The following is a 22,537-nucleotide window of genomic DNA, read 5'->3' on the forward strand; positions in this document are numbered from 1 at the left end:
TTAGCATGAATTTTCTAAGGCCCTCTATCATAATTTTAAATATGTACAGTTCATTATTTGAGAATCACTGCTCTAGAGTTGATGTTAAATAGCAGATGTGTATTGACTTTGGTTTGTTTGATCTGCAGAATAACTTCAAATTCAGGTTCTTGAGCTAATGTTTTTTTTTTTCCTTTCTTGTAAGGTTGTGAAATTTGAGAGTAACCAACCAAGTACTTTCTTTTTTGATATTTGATATTTCTAAGTTCAAATTTCACTGTCACCTTTCATCCAGCTTTCCAGTGTTAATTGAAAAATTATTGATTACATATCTGACAAGTTGTAGTGCACCTCCATTATTATTATTAAGACGGCAAGCTGACAGGATCGTTAGCACACCAGGCAAAATGCATAGCGCCATTTTATCTGTCTTTATGTTCCATGTTCAAATTCCACCGAGGTCAACTTTGCCTTTCATCCTTTTAGGGCCAATAAAATAAGTACCAATTGAACACTGGAGTTGATGTAATTGACTTACCCCTTCTCCGAAATTGCTGGCCTTGTGCCAAAATTTGAAATCATCCTTCTTATTAATGTTATTATTATTATGTCATTGTCTAATCAGTTAGCTTCATATCTCTAAGTTAAACTTGCATTTCTTTATCTTTTATCTTACATTTGCTTCAGTCACTGGAATATGGCCATGCTGGGGCATTGCCTTGAACTGTTTTAGTCAAACAGATCAATCCCAGTACTTATTCCATTGATCTCTATTGCCAATCTGCTAGGTTACAGGGTTGTAAACAAACCAAGACCAGTTGTCAAGTGGTGGTGGTGAGGCAAACACACGTGCATTGGGCTTTCACATAGTTTCTACCTACTGAATTCATCACAAAGCATTAATCAGCCCAGTACTGTAGTTGAAGATATTTATAAAAGTGCTGTGCTTTGGGACTGAACTCAAAACTACGGCTTTGAAAAGCAAGCTTCTTAACTACCCAGCCATGCTAGGTCTATCATAAAATAAAAACAAATTTTGTAACATAATAAAAGATTGCTATTATTTAACCTTAGATCAGCTCTGCTAGAGCGAATATATGATCAACAATATTCCTACTTTGACCATCTTGTATTTTTTCTTTAGATTTTCGTGTATATACAATTACAGACTTAGTGTATTTACAAATACAGTACCCACTATGTCCTTTCTTTCTAAAAATGGTTGGGTGTGACATAGTTTGTTTCAACACAAATTCACATCAAGAACTTTGCAAACGAAGAATTTATGTGATGTTTCCAGAAATCTTACTGATTTTCACTCTTTGGTACTTTCAGACATTTAGTTCATGTGTTTGTGTGGAATGTTCACCTTTTTTTTATTAATGTTCTTTTTTTTTCTTTTAATGCTATGGATATTTTTATTCTCTTTTACAGAGGACCAGTAACGTTGACAATAGTACATATGATTTATATGGCATTCCAAAAAATTCTGATTCACAAAATCCTGATGGTAATTTCAAATTTGAACTCTTTTTAATAATTCATTTACTCATCATCATTGTCATCATTCAGGACTGATAAAATATGTACCAGTCACATACTGGAGTTGATGTAATCAACTTGTCTTTTCCCTGCAAAATTGCTGGCCTTGTGCCAAAATTTGAAACCATTATTATTATTATTGTTGTTATTATTATTTGTATTTATATATTATTCTTTTATACTAACAAAGTTGTTTGAATATCTACCTAATGGATGAAGTTTTCATAAGCAGTAGTGTGAACACCATATAATTTGGATCTCCTTGACTAACAATACAGTCCTACCATAAGTACACATTAACCTTTGTAATAGATATATTCAGTTAGGAAACATTCTGCAAATGATTCCATCCAGCTGTCTTAGGTCAAATGATAAATTATTGACTATCAGTTTTTTTTTTTTTAATTCCTCTTAAAACGTAATACTTTGATTTAACTTGATGTTTGACTTATTTCTTTTAGCTCCCGAAGGAAAAAGGTCTTCTGGCCTTACTGCTGTATGGGTTGCCCGCAACCGTTTTGCTGTGCTCGATAGAACACACTCAGTAAGTGCACACGTTTTTGTTGGTTTTTTTTTTATGTTGATTTTCTTTTTGAATAGGTAGAAGGCCAAGGAGTGGGAGTAGAGATCTAGACTATGGAATCATCTCTTTACATTCCTGGTATCTATCAGTTGAGCTCTGAGTAAAGAAAGACAAAGACTGAATTGGTGGGAGTGAAATTCTGAATATAAAGGATTTGTGTTGGATTGAATTGCTTGTGTTTAGTCCATAGCAGAACAAAGGCCTCCTCAGCGTGTTGTCTCCACCAACCATAACCTGATATGGAGGCCATGAATTGAAGCTTGAGATCATGCTGGTTTGATGAGCAACTCTGCCACACTGGCCCGACATGGCTTGGCAGAGGGATGCAGTTTTTATGCTCATACCCAGGAGTAGTTAAGTCAATTGTATTGACTTCAAAAAGATGAAAGACAAAGTTGATCACGAATATAAAGAAATGAAACTAAATACTGTTGGACATCTTGTCTCTCATTGACTTACACATAGTTTCCATTCTTTTCTGCTATTTTCAATTCACTGCTGGAAGAAGCCTCATTGTGCTGTTGCTGGTTTATCGATGTTGGTTGTAGGCCCATCTGTTGACACTGGCCAGTTGTGTGTCGGGTATTGTGTTCTGTGGTAGCATGATTAACCCTGGACATTGACAACACTGCAGCTGAATTTGAACTCTGAATGCACTGAGTCAGAAATACTCACTAACAACTCCATTAATTCACCACATTGGACTGGGTCTTTATTTATCAACCACCAAAACAATGAAAGACAAGCTAGACTTCAGTGGGATTTGAACACAGACTACAGGTGCAGGCATGGCTGTGTGGTTAAGAAACTTACTTTGCAACCATGGAGTCTTGGGTTCAGTCCCACTGCCCAGCACTCTTGGATAAGAGTCTTCAACTATAGCCTTGGGCTGACCCAAATCTTATGAGCAGACAATCCACCTCAACGAATTTTGTCTGACCCATGCAGGCATGGAAAAATGGATGTTAATGATGACGAAGTAAACTGATATAACTTGTTTAAGAAAATTAAATAACAATCTGGGACATATCAAAGTAGACTAAGATAAACTTAACATTCTCAATATTTTCATTCTAATATTGATGTTTCTTGCTTTTAGATTGTTATAAAGAATCTGAAGAATGAAATTACTAAAAAAATGCAAACTCCCAGCTGTAATGAAATATTCTATGCTGGAACTGGATGTCTTCTTCTCAAAGACAATGAAACGGTTACCTTATTTGATGTACAACAGAAGAGGTAGGATCTCTATTGTTATTCATCTCTGTCAGTTTTGTTTAAGTTCTTTTGATGTATTTCATCATATCCTGTATTTTATTTACTTCGATATCAAATTAGCCAAGGCCAGCTTTTGTAGAATACGTCTGGCTTATATCATTATAAGCCGTAAGTAACTACACAATATTATCAGTTATATATCCACAGCTTTAATCAGATATTTTAAATATGAAGAATAACTTCATCTGCTTTACATAGGAATAGTTTACTCTCTCCCTGTATCAAATACTCCCCTCATACCCCCACCCCTTAGTAATGATAAACTCCTGCTCAGTGAGTTATCTCTCCTTTCAGTTATTATCTCATATTAAATCTCTTGTTATTTCGTTCCTTGTTTTAGGTCTTTGGCATCTGTCAAAGTTCCCAAAGTTAAATATGTTGTCTGGTCCCAAGACATGACACATGTAGCACTGTTGAGTAAACACGGTAGGTTTCCTATTTCTTCTACTTATGTGTGTATTGTGGTACTTTTAGATGATTTAAATTTACACCTAACAAATTAAATCTGTATTTACTTGAGCTTTCTCTTGATATTATAGGGTGATTATTGGACATAATGACTAGAATTCAGGTTGTTGTTCTATGAGAAAAAGGACATAAAACATTTTAATCCATATCCCTCCCACCCTCTCTAATGAGGTGGGGTTCTTTCTGGTTTGACAGGTTATAATTTCCTTGACCTATGAACCACCAAAATACTGCTGTAATTTTAAATATCTACCTGTAACATAGCCTTTTAATCTTCATACAGAATCTGTTATGTGGCCCTAAATAAGACGTATGACTATTAAGAAGCACACTAATTCTCAGTTGAATTTAAGGAAAGGTGTTGACTTTATAAATTTTGCAATACAGGAAGCTTCTGCATGGTCACTTGACAAGCTTAAAATAGCAACCAACTCTTCCTCGGTTTGCACTCTGCTGTCTTATATGAGAAAAAGCAACATTTGATTATGTAGTTCTAAATACTCTTAAAATGATGGCTGATCATGTCTGGAATGCATTTGATTATAGTATGCTTGATCAAGATTGACCTGTGCAGCTAAGCTACAACCATTTGTAAGTTATACAAATGGGGTTTGCCAGGCTGTAAAATGCCTGAGTGAAGTTTCTAAATGTCAGCAATTGAATAATATAAAATATATAGCTATAAAATAATGCTCGAGTAATTATTTTTTATATCAAAATTTATCTTTACTGATTTTGTTTTGTTTTAGTTATTGCTATCTGCAGCCGTAAATTGGAAAATGTGTGCACTATTCATGAGAACATCCGTGTTAAGAGTGGAGCTTGGGAAGAAAGTGGTGTGTTCGTTTACACAACCAGCAATCATATTAAGTATGCTCTGACCAACGGGTAAGTTGCTCTATCATTCTATATAATAATGTGATATATAGGTGTGCTATATATATGTGTGTGTATATATATATATATATATATATATATAATAATGTAATGTAAAGGCTCAGGAGTAACTGTATGGCACCTTGCGCAAGTGTCTTCTATGGCGTTGGGCCAACTAAAACCTTGTGAGTAGATTTGGTAGACGGAAACTGAAAGAAGCCCGTCATATATGTATATATATATATCTGTGTGTGTGTCTCTTTGTGTCTGTGTTTGTCCCCTCCCCTCATTGCTCGACAACAGGTGTTGGTGTGTTTAAGTCTCTATAACTAAGCAGTTCAGTAAAAGTAACCGATAGAATAAATATCAGACTTTAAAGATAAAAAAAGATTCATTTGTCTAAATATTCAAGGTAGTGCCCCTGCATGACCGCAGTCTAATGAGTGAAACAAGTAAAAGATAAAAGATTTGGATATTATTTTTGCATTGGCTAAAGCTTCAAACTTTATTTTTAGGGATCATGGAATTATTCGCACCCTAGACTTACCCATTTACATAAGCCGTGTTAAAGGAAACAGTGTGTACTGTTTGGATCGTGAATGTAGACCAAGAATCCTGGGTATTGATCCAACTGAATTTAGATTTAAGATGGCATTGGTCAATCGCAAATATGAAGAGGTAGGTTCTTATTCTTGTTCAATATATTTCCCACACAGAATTAGTGAGTGATAACTAGGATAAATGATGTTCTAGCCACGATCATCCCACCTTTCTTTATCTGAGGTTACGTTATCCAATGTGTTCTGTATACCTGTTATTTCTGAAGGTGCTGCACATGGTCCGTAATGCCAAACTTGTCGGACAATCCATAATTGCCTACCTGCAGAAGAAAGGCTACCCAGAAGTGGCACTACATTTTGTCAAAGATGAAAAAACCAGATTTAGTCTTGCTTTGGAATGTGGAAACATTGAGGTGAGTCATTCATTTATCACATCTTTGAACTCCCTTGGGGGTCCATATGAGATTTTATTGTTTAAATTTATGTGCAATAAATTGCTTATACTTCTTCAATACACAAAATATTTTAATTTTTTGATACAATTCCTAATAATATTTAATAATAAAAATACATTAGGAATTTTTTTCTATCTATATCAAATGGCTATGGAGATCCAAGAGAGTAAAATAGGAATCAAAGGAGTTCATAGGCAAAAAATGGTTAAGAACCACTGCTTTAGATTGTCTCTTATTAGATTTCTTAAATTTCAAAATGTACATCTCTTTTTACAGATTGCTCTGGAAGCAGCACGAGCATTAGATGACCAAGCCTGTTGGGACAAGCTTGGTGAAGCCGCTCTTCTCCAAGGTAACCACCAGGTTGTAGAGATGGCATATCAACGAACTAAGAACTTTGATAAACTCTCTTTCCTCTATTTGATTACTGGCAACTTAGATAAACTCAAGAAGATGATGAAAATCGGTATGTTTTGTATCTGTTTTAAGATTGAATGTCGAATTAAACACACTCAACACATTGTGAGATGGATCATATCTTGATGTATATTTACTGTATTTTTCAGCTGAAATTCGCAAGGATGTTAGTGGTCACTTCCAAAATACTCTACTTATTGGCGATGTCCATGAAAGGGTGAAAATTCTGAAAAATTGTGGCCAAAGTAAGTGAGACTTGTATTTGTTGTTGTTTAACCCTGTACATCAAACAGACCAAGTCATTTGAATGAGGACATACTTGGCTTGTATATGCATTTACTTTTGTCACTAATTTGATTAAACGATGATAATGAAAATAATGTCGATGGTTGTTGTTTAGCAGATCAAAGGTATTTTGGCCCATTTTTGTATTTGATATGTGCAAGTGTGGCTGTGTGTTTTAGGAGCTTGCTTCCCAAACAGTTGGTCATGGGTTCAGTCCCATCGCATGGCACTTTGGGCAAGTGTCTTCTACTATAGCCCTGGACCATCCAAAGCCTTGTGAATAGATACAGTTGATGAAACAGAAAGAAGTCCACCGCATGTGCATACGTGTGTTTGTGTGTAGATTTCGTCTGACGGCTGTAAATTATCATCACCATCATACAAGCTAGGCTTGTTTCCAATCTTCAAAAAAAAAAACAAAAAAACCTCTCTAGCTAAAGGTAAATATTTCCTTACCTGGAAACTAGTGAAGGTTGTCAATAGGAAAGTCATCCAGTCATAGAAAATCTGCATCATTAAATCTTGCAAACATGGAAAAATGGACGTTAAAAATGAAGGTTTACTGCATTGTCTAGTGAAGGCTTTTGCTAATTCTGAATCTGTTATTGATACTTTTGCTTGTGTATCTTACAAATTTTCCAGTATTCAGTGTTTATTCTATTTTCTTGCAGAATCCCTGGCTTATTTAACAGCTGCTACTCATGGCATGGAAGAGGAGGCCCAGAGTTTGAAAGAGAGTTTCTCAGAAAAAGAGCGAGTACCTGACTTGTATCCAAATGCTAAGCTTCTACGGCCACCAGTTCCTATAACTCAACAAGAGAGCAATTGGCCCTTACTCACAGTTTCTAAAGGATTCTTTGAAGGTGCCATGGCTGCCAGAGGTTAGAATACATCATCATTATTATTATTAAGCAACAAGCTGGCAGAATTGTTAGCACGCCAGGCAAAATGCTTAGCGGTATTTTGTCTGTCTTTATCTTCTGAGTTCAAATTCTGCTGAGGTCAATTTTGCCATTCATCCTTTCAGGGCTGATCAGTCAAGTACCGAGTACTGGGGGTCGGTGTAATCGACTTAACCCCTCCCCCAGAATTTCAGGCATTGTGCCTATAGTAGAAAGGATTATTATTATTTATTATTGTGAGGACGTATGACCCTTGTGGTTAGTGTTGCATTCACTATTATGAGATCATGGTTTCATTTCCTAGGAGCAAAACACTTCATCTTACCTTGCTCTGCAATCATTTTGACACCTGACATGTGATGCACTGTGCACCTGTTCTGGCAATCTCAGTTTGATGGAGGGAGTGAACTAATGCACAGCACATACATTTGATCATTATAAACAAATCATTTGTGCAGGTCATTCAGCAAAAGCTGAACACACATCGTATTTGACAAAAAAGTCCATCATCATCATTATTATAATATAGGGTAGCAAGCTGGCAGAATTGTTAGGACATTGGGCAAAAAGCACTCATTGAAGACCACTGTTTAATGTAATTGACTATATCCCTCCTGCAAAATTAGTGACCTTGTACCTTTATTAGAAATCAGTATCTATTTGTGTTGGTAATTTGTTTTTAGCTTTAAACATGTTATATATTAAAGCATGTATTTCCAGTTGAGTGTCTCCAGTCTTAACACTAAACATTTGATACACTCAACTGTTTAGTAGGAATTGCATTTAGAATTTCAGCTTGTTTCACTGTGTACTAATAATTCTTGCTTAAGAAAGCAATTAATATGCACATTTACAGACCTTTATCTCTAGACATTGTTAAAGACTGACATGTATATATTTACTGAAACACATTGGTGTCCTTGTATATAAAAATGCATTGACACCTTTACTTTTACAGAGGCACATTGGAACTCTCATTTGTATAGAAGCACAGTGGTTACTGTTGTATGTTCTGAGGCAAAATGTCACGCTTTTGTGTACTGAAACATTATTTACACTGGTATTTATAGAGGCACAGTGCCAGTTTGTTTTTATAAAGGCACAGTGTCACCCTTGTGCTTTCCCCTTTAGCATTCAGATTTCTCTATCAAATCATCATCGTTTAACGTCCGCTTTCCATGCTAGCATGGGTTGGACGATTTGACTGAAGACTGGTGAAACCAGATGGCAACACCAGGCTCCAATCTATCAAATGTAATGCTTATTTATTCAAAATGATAAAAATTAGTCATGCTTTGAGATTGTAACTTTGAGGTTGCAACGATGTGATTGTTTATTTTTAGAATAATATTGTAGGATAAGTGTGATAGTCTGGATCTGGCCAGTTTGAAGGTAAAACAGGTAGGTTATTTTGACCAGATATGGCCAACTTAAATGCTAAAGGGTTAAAAAGGTAATATACCATCCTTGTATTCAGAGATACAGTGCTATCTATATGTTAACATTACATTTTTCGTAACTTACAGGACAAGGAGGAACCTTGGCAGCCACCTCTGAGGCTATGGATGATACTAGTGCAGATGGCTGGGGAGTTGATGCTGAACTTGTTATGGATGATGGTAAGTATAGTAATACCAGTCATTGTTCGCCTATTGATTATTGATTTGCTGATTTGCTTTCACTGAATATCAGAAACAAATGACTCTGCTTGTTTGACAGTGACACTTGTTTACAATAACTATCATGAGATTTCAAGATGAGGAGGCATGCACACAAGCACACACATGCACACTGACATACACATGCTCACACACATTAACACTTACATATGCATGTATGCACACACACACACACACACACACTTGTACTCAACAAGCTTTGGTTGGACAGAAGTTATTGAACCCCAAATCACTTGGCTGGGAAGCAAGGTACTTAACCACCTGACCAAGTGTGTGCCTAATTAACTCAACGATTTCATTTCCCTAGATTTGTTGAGAATTCAAGAAAGATCTTTATATTTTCTTTTCTTTCCTTTGTTTTCTTTTTTTTTCCTTGTAAATTTAAACAGTTACTTTAACAGACTTGATTTATTTTTGTGACAAATTTAGATTTCATGCCTGCTGAATCTGGTCTTGATGAAGATGCTGCAGGAGATAAAGAAGGAGATGGTTGGGATGTTGATGAAGAACTTGAATTACCTGCTGATTTAGTAAGCTGATAACTTCTAACACTCAACTGTATAATAATTTTAATTGGCATTAGGAAGGGCATCCAGCCATAGAAACCATGCTAAAACAGACAATGGGAGAGCCTGCTGCTGCTCTCCGGCTCCCCACCGCCTGTCAAACAGTCTAACCCATGCTAGCATGGAAAATGGACATTAAATGATGATAACTAAAATACTATTACAATTTATATCTGACTTGCAATTAAGATCCTAGTTTTAAGACTTATCCAGTTCTTACAATTAATATCCTGGTCTTATGACATGTCCAGATCTTATGATGTATCTAGTCTTACAATTAAGGTCCTGATCATATGACACATCCACAACTTACAATTAAAGTCCTGGTCATATAATTTTCAGTCAACCCATGCCAGCATGGAAAACAGACGTTAAATGATGATAATTGTTTTTAAGTTTAAAAGAAGATAAAAACAAATATTTTTTCAGATGTAGTCTCATGTAATTTGTTAAGCATTTTAAATTTGTTTCCTTTTTTTTTTTTCATTAGGATCTTGGTCCTGTTCCTTCAATGGGAGGAGAAGAGGGTTACTTTGTTCCGCCAACTAAAGGAACCAGTCAAACACAGGTAAATATGATTACTATTTATTTGTTTTTATTCTGACATAATAATGATGATGATTTCACACAAGGTCGGTGATTTATGGGGAGGGAGCAAGTTGATTACATCAGCTCCAGTACTTGATTGGTACTTTATTTTATCAACCCCAAAAGGATGAAAAGTAAAGTTGACCATGGCCAGATTTGAACTTAGAACATCGGTGAAAGAAATGATGCTAAGCATTTTATTTAATGTGCTAACGTTTCTACTAGCTCACTGCCTTAATGGTTTCAAATTTTGGCATGAGGCCAGTAACTTCAAGGTTTGGGTAAGTCAATTACAAAGACAATTAAAGGAAGATGGTCATGACAGCCAGAAGTACATACAGAGTATATATGATAAAAACATCAGGCAAAAAGAAAAATCTTTAAGCGGAAAAAGAGTAAATAAGTTGGTCGAGTATAGTGTTGGCTGATTGCTGAAAGCATCACATTTTTGAAAGCTACAGCATCCTAGCAGTTTTAACAATTGACTTGGGTAGTTTATTTCGTGTTTCAATGATTTTGAATGTAAAAATGTTTCCAAATACCGTGGGCACTGCACTATTTTTTTTTTTTTTTTTTTGAATTTATATATATGGCTATGAGTATTAAAGAGAATAGTAAATAAATTTGTGGGCCTTTGATGATTGTTAGGTCATGGAAGTAAGATAGAACTGACCTTCTTAAATGATGGATTAGAATGGAGATGTTTGGTTGAAGCAGTTTATGATCTGAAATGTTTTATACAAATGCTCTCTGATATTCCAGGTTTGGTGTAATAATTCCCAACTGCCAGCAGACCATATACGTGCAGGATCATTTGAAACAGCTATGCGAGTAAGTTAATTTTTTTAATTAAAGTTGAAATAAACTTCTTTTTAAATTAAGCCTTTTAAACAACTGTATAGATCTAAGTTTGGAAGTAAATAAAATATGAACTTGATGAATGAATTGGAAGACACTGCTAGTGGCGGTGGTGGTGAAGGTAATAGTAATTGTTTCTTACATAGATGCTGGGTTCTACATAAAAAGCACCTAAAATGCACCTAGAACACTCTGTAAATTGGTTGGCATTAGGAAGGGCATCTACCTGTAGAAATCATGTCAAACTGTTCAACCTATGCCAGCATTGAAAACAGTCATTAAGTGATAATAATAATGATGATAGATCTCAATATTAGGGAAATGGATATGAGAGTTAATGAAGTTAATGGTTTTCCAAGAACATTAGCAATGCATGTGAAATTAACCATTTTACTGCATTATTAAATTTCATGGTCATTCTTGTAATGATGTTGCTTATCTGCCAAAAAATAGAATTGGTATTTTTGAGAGCCCCATTGCTTCACAATAAACATGACATTAACAAAAAAAAACAAGTAATTTCAAAAATGACACATCTCAGCTAAAGATCAATCTGTCTATAAAATCACTTTTCAGAGTGTTCTCAGCACTTCGAGTTAAAGATACTCTTGGTATCCTCCACCTTAATTAACCCTTTGGCTATCCTATGTCTCATGATATGGACGACATATTTCCCTGGCGTCTATGTATCATATATGGTCCACATTCTCAATTTTTTCAATTACCAGAGTAACTTGGGACTTATGAAAAGAAAGCTTTATGATACTTAGAATGTATGGAACAAAGGCTTACTAAAATGCTGAAAACAAGCCTGGACAAACTTAAGAAAATCCTTTGGAAAGGATATGGGTTAAAAAACATTAGAGCAGGGGAATTTTTTGCCCCTTCACACCACACCTATACCCTAGGATTGTTGCCTGTCCCTCTTTTGTTCTGCTTTCAAAATCATTTACTGAATAATATTCCTTTATTTACAAATCTTCATTTTTAAAAAAAAGAAAATTTGTAATATGAAATATGATTCTTGCCTTGAAATCTTTTGAAATGGAAATAACTTTTATTCTCTTTCAGCTTCTCCACGATCAAGTTGGTATGGTCAGCTTTGCTCAATACAAGCAGCTGTTCCTTCAGACCTTTGCTCATGCTAGAACCTGCTATGTTGGTATTCCATCTTTACCACCACTCTTTGGACATCCACACCGGAACTGGTAAGATAGTATTTTGAGAAAGATTCCCTTAAAATCTATGTATTTGTGCAGTATATTAGGTATGTTAAAACTCATTTATCTCATTTGTAAACCACTGAAAATGTAATGATTAATTACAAGCTTTATTTATTTATTTATTTTTAAAGGAAAGACGCTGGAGCAAGGAATGGTGTGCCAGCTGTTGGTTTGAAGCTTGCCACTTTAGTACAACAGCTTCAAGTAGCCTATCAACTGACAACAGGAGGTAAATTTGGTGAAGCAATTGACCGTTTCCGTACAATCCTTCTGAGTGTGCCACTCTTGGTTGTTGACAATAAGCAAGAAATAGCTGAGGTAAGTTAAACGATGCAATATCATTATATCTACATATCTACACATTTTTTCTCTCTTCTCTTCTTTTTTTTTTTTCTAACTGAGGCAACCATGTATCTCCTCTACAGCAAGACACCTGTTTCTGTCACTTTGTCATATTTTATTCTCTCATCACCAAACTCAAAGCCACCTCCATCAATACTACTCCCCACCTCACTTGAGGGGGTTTTGTCTTGCAAGTTACTTAGTGACTATACTGGTGCCAGTGCCATACAAAAAGCACTCTGTGCCTTCTGAAGTGGGAGGTGTTGGGAAGGGCATCAAGCTGTAGAAAACATGCCAAAACAGACACTGGAACTTTGTCTAGTCCACTGGCTCACCAGTTCCTGCCAAACTGTCCAACCCATGTCAGGATGGAAGATGGATGTTAAGTGGTGATAAGGATATTGAACCTTCAATGGGGTTTGTATTTCTGGCTTTATCATTTCCTTTATCCACTTCTCTGAATTAGTTGCATTAAACCTTCACCGAAATGCACCTGACATACCCAGGTGCATATTAATTCATGTGATGAAAATATTAAAAAAAAATTTTAATTATTCCAATCTTTGTTGTGCATTTATAATTAGTTTGTCTGTATTATAGGCACAGCAACTTGTAGAAATTTGCAGAGAATACATTGTGGGATTGTCTATGGAAATGGCACGGAAAGAACTTCCCAAAGAAACATTTGAGCAGCAGAAACGCAGTTGTGAGGTAAGCAGCAGAAATGCAGTTGTTCTGATTCTTGTGTGTTTTAATAAACCATTGTTGTTGCTTGTCATACAATTAAACTTGCTTGTATATTTTGATCTGTGAATAGTTTATAAAGATATGAAGAGACATTTACTGATTTGTTTCCCAACATAAATCGTGTGTGTGTGCATATATATGTATGTGCATGTGTGTATATATATGTGTGTGTGTGTGTGTATATATATATATATATATATATATATATATATATTTTAAATTTGTTTATGGGAAATGTTTTGAATATGCAAATAAAGCTCCTATTCCATTATGCTGGCCACAGTCTAATGATGCTGACTAGTGAACCAGTATTTTGGAGTTGGATCGAGCTGTACCATTATATTTTATTATTACTGTATGTATAGAGTTTGCTTGCTCTAGAATTCATTTTGTTGTTTATAATGAAAGAACTGTCATTATACATTTCTTCTTCAACAGATGGCTGCGTACTTTTCACACTGCAACTTACAGCCAATACACATGATTCTAACCTTACGAACAGCTCTCAACCTTTTCTTCAAGATGAAAAATTTCCACATGGCTGCATCATTTGCTCGTAGGCTTTTAGAATTGGGTCCAAAACCTGATGTTGCACAACAGGTACTGTATTGGTTTTGTTGTTGTTGTTGCTAAGCCTCAGATCAGTGCTGTTTGAGCAGACCTGTTATCAAAGGCATCTTTTTATATATATCTAGGACTACATGGTTTAATATGTCTTTCCGTTTTTAAAAATGATAGAATGTTGATGTGAGGGAAATTGACTTATTTTTAGCAAGACAAGTGATCATGTAGGAGCCTTCTTCTCATTATCTGTTTTATTGAAGTTTTCTTGACAATGAGAAAAACAAGTATAAAGAAGTAATCAGCATAATTGTCCTTTCTTTAAATAGTCATTTAATTGAACTCCCTTCTCCCCTATTCCCTGCTTACTCCCCAAGCTTCCTTTCTTACCATTCTCTCATCCATCCACCTACAGTCATTGCCCACACTCTTTTCTGATCTGCCTCAGTTGTAATGGCAACCTTAGGTCCTTAGCCTTGCAAGTTATGAAGCAATCATCACTAGTGCTGGTGCTCTGAGAGAAAATAAAGCACCCTGTACACTCTGTAAAGGGATTGGTGTTAGGGAGGGCATCCACATGTAGAGACCATGCCAAAGAAGATATTGGTGAAGGATGCAATCCTTCACCAATATTCATTAACTCATCAGACCACCAAACTGTCTAACTTGTTCCAGCCTTAGGAGGTAATCAAACCACAGCTGTTACTTGGTAGCATGTATCCTGCTTTTGTCAATTGCTTTAGGTGCCTATATAGTCACAAACAGACACAGAGAGACTTCTCAGCCCTCTCACCTTGACCAAACAGGAAACATCCAGGATGGGACATTTGGAAGGAGAAATGGGGGAATGTGTTGGCTGGTACTCACTACAACTGAATAAACTTTAAAAAAATAAGGACTGGGGTTCATAACATTTGAATAAACCCTTCATGGATGCAGTGCAGTGAGTGAAATAAGTAAAAAAGGAAAGACACAAGAAATATATCAACTTTAAAAAAATCAAAGTTAAAATACTGGCTTCTGTATGGCTATAGAAGTTCTCCAGAATGGTCAGCAATACGCTAGTTTGATCTTTGTAATGAACTCATCATCGTTTAACGTCCGCTTTCCATGCTAGCATGGGTTGGACGATTTGACTGAGGACTGGTGAAACCGGATGGCAACACCAGGCTCCAATCTGATTTGGCAGAGTTTCTACAGCTGGATGCCCTCCCTAACGCCAACCACTCAGAGAGTGTAGTGGGTGCTTTTACGTGTCACCCGCACGAAGGCCAAATGACTAATGGTCCACTTGATTTTATAAAATTTTGAAATAAAGGCAACGAACATTAACAATTAGATATGAATATTACTTAGTTCTTACTGATATTTTTGTGCTTGTGTGTATTAATTAGAACATCTTTTATGCCGTTTTTCTGTTTTCTAGACAAGAAGAATATTAGTAGCCTGTGAGAAAAATCCTGTTGATCAACATGAAATGAAATATGACCAACATAATCCCTTTGACATTTGTGCTGCAACATATGTGCCAATCTACAGGTTTGTTTAAATGTATTTTGCAATATTTCTGTCGAAGTGCACTGCTTTGTTTCAACTTAATCATTATTAGACTGCTGTTTAGAACATACATTAACTTGGGATTTCGATACCAGGTTTTATTTAGTTTAAATCTCTTTATTTAATAAAACGGAGATTCTATCGTAGAATCAGGGACAATCTTAGGCAGGTTGGTATCAGAAGGGTTAATTATCTTTTACGTGGCAGGGCATGATTTGCGGGATATTTGTCTCGTGTTTCTAGCAACTCAACCACATAGAGGCTCATATCTTAATTAGTTGTAAAGAATGTTTTATATCAACATATTAAACAGGATGGAGAAGTGATGTATTAGATTGAAAATTTCAAATATTTAATCATAATAATTACTATTTGTTTATTTATGAAAATAGAGATGGCTGATAAGGTATGTATCCAAAAATAAATGCATTTTAGTATTTAGTTTTACTCTTATATATTCTGAATTCAAATTTCTCCATTGTTGACTGTTTTCCATCCCTCAGAGGATTTAGGAAATAAATCTGTGAATGAAAGCTCTAATAAGTATTGCAAATTATGACATTATATTGAGTGTCAGTTAACTATTATTATTTCAGAGGAAAACCAGTAGTCAAATGCCCTCTTAGTGGAGCCTGCTACCAACCAGAGTTTAAAGGAGAAGTCTGTAGAGTTACTAAGGTAAGTTTTACACAGATTATATTTGCCCTATTTATTAAGCTAACTAAAAATTATATTAACATTTTATGTTAGTTTCTGCTGAGAAGAAATTTCTTGCTTCCCAACCACATTGTTCTGGGTTCAGTCCCACTGCATGGCACCTTGGGTGAGTGTCTTCTACTCTAGCCTTGGTCCAACCGAAACTTTGAGTGAATTTGGTAGATGGAAATTGAAAGAAGCCTGTCGAGTGTCTTTGTGTCTGTGTTTGTTGCTCACCACTACCTGGCAACCAGTGTCGGTATGTTTATGTCCTCATAACTTAGTGGTTTGGCAAGAGACCTATTAAATACTAAGCTTTAAAAAAATACTGAGTACTGGGATTGATTCATTTGACTAAAAGTACCCCTTGACTGGCTCCCATACCAGTGGCATATAAAAAGCACTATCCAAACATGATCGATGCCAGGGCCGCCTGACTGGCTCCTGTGCCAGTGGCACATAAAAAGCACCCACTACACTCTCAGAGTGGTTGGCATTAGGAAGGGCATCCAGCTGTAGAAACATTGCCGGATCAGATTGGAGCCTGGTACAGCCTTCTGGCTCTCCAGACTTCAGTCAAGCTGTCCAACCCATGCCAGCATGGAAAACGGATGTTAAATGATGATGATGATGATGATGATGGACCCCCCAATGTTCAATTGATACTTATTTTATCAACCCCGAAAGGATGAAAGGTAAATTTAACCTCAGCAGCATTTGAACTCAGATCAGAAAGAACTAGAAGTAATGCTACTAAACATTTTGTCTGGTGCAGTAATGATTCTTCCAGTTGGTTGCCTTAATTTTAAATCAAATAATAATAATTCATTTCTTCTATTTCAGGTTACCGAAATTGGTAGAGATTGCATTGGACTTCGAATTAGTCCAATTCAATTCCGATAGTTTGGATTTCAACAGTATTTTAACCATGGATCATTTTGGCTTACTAATAATTCCATTGAAAGCACAGGTTTACAGAATTGTTACCGTCTCCATATTCCTACATTTTCATTCTATTTTACTATGGATATAAAGTAACAGGTATTATTAATACAACTTTGGTTTATAAAAATATACATATATATATTTAAACATATATTATATATACGTTAATAGGTTAATAAAATTAATCAATCGCTAATGTGTTTGTTATTTTATCATTCACTTTCTTGTGTGTGAGACATTTGGACATAGCCATTTTGGTGCTGCCTGTTTGGCATCGCTGATTCAACATGGACTTATTTGACATCAGCCATTTTAACAGTTCTCTTCTGTGTGTTCAAGCATATTTCTTGTGATATGTATGAGGCATGGGAAAATGTTTCTGTTGCATTCAATTGATAAATTGTAATGTCTGTCTCTCAGTATGCATATTTCTGTATGTATGTGTGTTTATCTCCAGTGCCAAAAATTACTGTTACAAAACTGGTTCACTGTCCAGTTAGCCATGCCAAATCGCCAGTGTCCAAACAGCTGTGCCCACTCATCTCATTTTTATATTTTCTCTTTGTTAACCAATGACAACATAGTCTTCAACAATGATACAATAACTTATTAACCACTACACAAACCATGCAGGGAGCCCCTATATGGGTGTTCAGCCTGCTAGAAAAAGCAGGTTTAGTGGCCTCAAACCACGCACCATTATTTTATATAAGGGGACACATTAGACAACACTGTGTAACAACATTTTTTTGTTTTATTTTCAGTCAGTAAGTGTTATTTTCTATTTGCTTCTTTCTAGAAATCAAAGGAAATTTCTGCTATTCCCTTCAGACTTTGCTTTTGTGATTCAGACCTCGATGTTTTGAAACTGACCAATTTTCCATTACATTTCAAACAGATTCAGCACTGAGTTGCTGAAGCAGAAATATCGTTATAGCAAATATTTTGCTTGACCATGACCACTTGAGTATGTCCCTTAGTGGCTGACAATATATGTCTCTGATTATGAGCAGTAGTGGGGGAGCATCAGAGCCATGTATTGAGAGAAATTCTTTGGGGTTTAAATAAAAATCGTAAAAGCAAAGTTTGAAGATAATATCAGCAATTTTTCATGCTTTCTAAGCATAAGCAAATATAGTGTAAATACATCCTTTTTGCCCTGAAAAGTTTGCAAAATTATTTTCAAGTTATTGAAACCAAAAATAAAGTTGGTTGTTTCTCATGTCAGTGAATTTCAATTTCTTTCTGATTGAGCGGTTCCTCCATGTTGATAGCATTTATTATTGAAATTGGGATCCAAAAAAACCACCACCAGTTGTCAAGCAGTTTGGGGGACAAACACACTTTTTGTGTGTGTGTGTGTGTGTGTGTATATATATATATATATATATATATATATATATATATAAATGGGCTTCCATGTACTTTCTGTCTACCAAATTCAGTCATAAAGAATTGGTCAATCTGGGGCTATAGTAGAAGATACTTAGCAAAGGTGCCATGCAGTGGGACTGAACCTGAAACCATGTGGTTGGGAAGCAAACTTCTTAACCATACAGTCGTACCTGCACCAGTAATTAATTTAAAAAAAGAAAAGCCAGAGAAATCAACCACCAAATGTTAACAGATGTTTATGAAACTACTTTTCATATTAACTGATTTATGACTTGGTGCTTAAAATAAAGATGTGATAGATTAAAATGCAATAAACATTACATTTAACAAAGTGCAGCAGATGATTGATGAGCGTGTACACACACACACACACACACACACATATATATATATATACACTCCAACCCATATCAGAATGGAAAATGGACATGAAAGGATGATGAATGTAAATAGAATGATGTAAAATGGACCTCAACAGTATCAATAATGACTATATAATTGATCAATCATCTCAGTAACCTGCTTATTGAATAAGTGACTGAGTACTCTGGTCATGCATATTTACTTAAACCTTCCACTCCATCAACAATTTTTATTTGTTCTTCATTCTGGGCCATTCCTCCAGGAGAGAAGGCCATTCTATCTGAAATTTTGTTGGTTTTGAATTGTCATCAATGCTCCTCATAACTGGGATTTTCTCTAGGTAAGGGTGAAGGACCCTATGCAAACCCATTTATTTTTATCTATGGAAAGAGTTTGTATCATGCCGAGGTCATTTTATTTTGCATCCTTTAGAGATTGATAAAATAAAGTACCAGTCGAGCTCTGGGATTGATGTAATTGACTAATCTCCTCTCACTAAAACTGGAAACCATTAAACAGGCCTACTCTAAGCATGCACCTGTAGGTTGAAAGAGAAAAAAGTGGAGAGGGCACTTGCCCTAGTGGTCAGGGCAACCATGGTTTTGTGGGGTCTCCACTAGCAGCCCTAGGAAGTCTCACACTTTTGGGAAATTATTCATTATTTTATATTGTTACCAATTTTTACTAATTACATGTTCATATGTAACCCCACATTATATTGTCCTGTAACATCTCCAATGATTTTTGTGGTTAATAAAGAAAACATTATCATTACCATTAATAAAGGTGGTGAGCTGGTAAAATCGTTACCATGTTGGACAAATTGCTCATTGGCAATTTGTCTCTTTTATGTTCACACTTTGTGCTCCTGCAATACTGTTCTGTTTGTAGAAGGTGGCATCTCTGTTGGTGCAGCTCTGCCAGACAAGACAGTCTTATGCTTAAATTTCCCCAGGTGTCAGGTTGATCTCAAAGCTCTTCAGTGAGGCTTTGAGTATCTCCTAGAAGTGTTTTTTCTGTTCACTTTGCTTGTGCTTGCCTTCTGCCAGTTCGCCATAAAACAATCTCTTGGGGAGTTGTGTGTCAGGCATTTGAACAAAGTGGCCTACCCATCTGACTTGTGTTCTCCTCAGCAGTATGTAAATGTTTGGCAGATATGTTTTGAGTTCAAATTCCACTGAGATCGACTTTGCCTTATCAATGAAATAAGTAGCAGTAGTGTACTGGGGTTGATGTAATAAACTAGCTCCCTCTCCAAAAATTTCAGGCCTTATGGTACAAAGGTTTATTATTATGATCATGGTTAGAGCAGCGAGCTGGCAGAATTATTAGCATGCTGGGCAAAATGCTTAAGTGGCATTTTGTCCATCTTTACATTCTGAGTCCCCTCCCACAAAATTTCAGGCCTTGTGCCTATTGTAGAAAGGATTAATACCTCCACCTTAGCGAAGGCAGAGGTATTGTTTTCGGTTGTGTTTGTTTGTTGGTCTGTGGACAAGCTATCTCAAAAACCGATGGATGGATGGATTCAGATGAAACTTTCAGGGATGTTTAGCCTCGTGACTGGCACAAACTGATTAAGTTTTGGGATTGATGTGGACAAGGACTCTGGATTATTTTTCCTGTTTCTTTAATTTTTGAGAGCGGTCAGCTTCATTTTTAGCGTTCTTGCTTGTGAGAGCAGTTGAGTTTATTTCAGATATTCTCATTTTAAAAAATCATTGAGAGGATGCTGGTGTTGCCTTGGCAGAGGTTTGCACTCTCCAAGTGCTCTTGTTATTATAATCATGATTAGAGCTGTGAGCTGGCAGAATCATTAGCACACTGGGCACAATGCTTAGTGGCAATCTGCCTGTCTTCACATTCTGAGTTCAAATTCTATCGAGGTCAGCTCTGCCATTCATCCTTTTGGGGTCAATGTAACCAATTTACCCTTTCCTCTGAAATTGCTGGCCTTGAACTAAAATTCAATCATTATTGTTATTATCGTGATTAATGTCAACCACTATAGACTTTGTCTAAAGACGTCCACACTGCCAACTGGATTAATCCAGATACTGTTTTCACTAACCGGATACTATCAAGACTTTAACAATATCCTTTGCATTGGATAAAATTTACAATTTGTCTCCAGTGCTATTTTGTATCATCTGCCAACACAGAAAACACACACACATATATAAAGTAGAATATATAACAAAATTATTCTTGTACTGACCTATCTATTACCATGTAAAGAAGCTAGTTCGAGACAATTAGAGAATATATAACCTTATGAAGCTGTCACGGAGAACAGCAGGCACTCAAGATAAACACGATATCTAACAAGCTGCTTATCATTATTCGAGTAGATTCAGGCACCAGTAAACAAGCTCAAACTTCATGGCATGAAATATTTCTTGATAAGACCTGGAACTGCTAACATCTGTAAACTATTTTAACTGTTGTGTTGAAATGTAGAGTATTAGGTTAGAGGAAGAAACTATTGGCAAGAGCATTTTTAAATGCATTTCAAATTTATAGAATCTGTCTAGCTAGGAAGAAGTTTGCTTTTCAACCACATGGTTCTGGGCAAGTATCTTCCACAAGTTGTGGGTTGATCAGAGCTTTGTGAGTGGATTTGGAAGATGGAAACTGAAAAAAGCCTGTTGTTTATGTGTGTGTATGAGTGCATACATGTCCCACCACTGCTCAAAAACCAGTGTTGGTTTGTTTACATCCAGTAATTTAGTAGTTTGGCAAAAGAGACCAATAGCAGAGGTATCAGGCTTAATAAAGAATAAGTAGTTTTGTTCAACTAAACCTGCCAAGGTGGTGCCCCAGTATGGCCACACCCCAGTGATTGAAACAAGAAAAAGATGGAAGATTTGTTAAGGTTATCTTTACAGATTTTCTTTAGAAATTATAGCCAGCACTGATTTCATTACAGCATTTTGTGTTCAAGATGCCAGATATAAAAAAACAAAGAGATCAAAGATGAAAAATGGGTAACAGGCACACATATCATATTTCAGGAGATTTTGCTCCTTTATCAGCTCCCATCCAATTTATTAATCATCTATGAACACACTGCTTAAATAGCCACAAAATACAGTGGTGTAACGTTATTGGATATACCAATTTTACATATTAAACACATTCCTGGAAGCTGCTACGTAAATATTAATAACCTGTGGGGACACCGTACTTTGTTATGCTGGTTATAATTTCTATTCAAACTATTGGTAATCAAAAGAAATATCAACCAATATCACTACTATCTACATATGTTTGATTATTATATCAATTTATTTATTCATTCTGAATAGTAGAAAGTACAACTGTGTATTTAAAATAATGTGAATGAAGTTTCTCCTTATCTGTGTGGTGTGACAATAAATTAATAACAGCAAATGATTATATATATATATATATATATATATATATATATATATAACACAAAGCATTAATATTGAATAAGAATTTAGGTCCACTTTATGGAAAAACCCTGATAGCTGTAAATATAAAATGTATACCAAGAGTCACTGAGTAATTCTAGAATAGATGTTTAAAAAACTTCTTTTTCTTTTTATATTAGAGTTATCTTGATGGACTTATTAACTAAAAGAATAGAAGACAGAAAACAAAAATGAACTTGTGAATGGCAGACTTTCACAGATCACAGATCAAAGC

General features: G+C 35.7%; 1 protein-coding gene across 1 annotated transcript in view; it reads left to right on the forward strand.

Annotated features, from left to right (window-relative positions):
* Nucleotides 1–17,303, forward strand: part of LOC106883905 (coatomer subunit alpha) — a 38,536-nt gene extending 21,233 nt beyond the window's left edge. Inside the window, exons 12-32 of the mRNA XM_014935044.3 lie at nt 1,414–1,489; nt 1,983–2,065; nt 3,204–3,343; nt 3,723–3,808; nt 4,600–4,738; nt 5,242–5,404; nt 5,553–5,699; nt 6,018–6,207; nt 6,308–6,403; nt 7,115–7,324; nt 8,872–8,964; nt 9,454–9,554; nt 10,081–10,158; nt 10,941–11,009; nt 12,108–12,244; nt 12,391–12,577; nt 13,202–13,312; nt 13,787–13,948; nt 15,336–15,448; nt 16,063–16,144; nt 17,006–17,303. Coding sequence (XP_014790530.2) covers nt 1,414–1,489; nt 1,983–2,065; nt 3,204–3,343; nt 3,723–3,808; nt 4,600–4,738; nt 5,242–5,404; nt 5,553–5,699; nt 6,018–6,207; nt 6,308–6,403; nt 7,115–7,324; nt 8,872–8,964; nt 9,454–9,554; nt 10,081–10,158; nt 10,941–11,009; nt 12,108–12,244; nt 12,391–12,577; nt 13,202–13,312; nt 13,787–13,948; nt 15,336–15,448; nt 16,063–16,144; nt 17,006–17,065 — 2,523 coding nt within the window. The 3' untranslated portion in view covers nt 17,066–17,303. The remainder of the gene's footprint in view (nt 1–1,413; nt 1,490–1,982; nt 2,066–3,203; nt 3,344–3,722; nt 3,809–4,599; nt 4,739–5,241; nt 5,405–5,552; nt 5,700–6,017; nt 6,208–6,307; nt 6,404–7,114; nt 7,325–8,871; nt 8,965–9,453; nt 9,555–10,080; nt 10,159–10,940; nt 11,010–12,107; nt 12,245–12,390; nt 12,578–13,201; nt 13,313–13,786; nt 13,949–15,335; nt 15,449–16,062; nt 16,145–17,005) is intronic.
* Nucleotides 17,304–22,537: the final 5,234 nt, after the last annotated feature.

The sequence above is a fragment of the Octopus bimaculoides genome, chromosome 16, assembly GCF_046866305.1.
Source record: "Octopus bimaculoides isolate indiv1 chromosome 16, ASM4686630v1, whole genome shotgun sequence".
In the NCBI taxonomy this organism is placed as follows: Eukaryota; Metazoa; Mollusca; class Cephalopoda; order Octopoda; family Octopodidae; genus Octopus; species Octopus bimaculoides.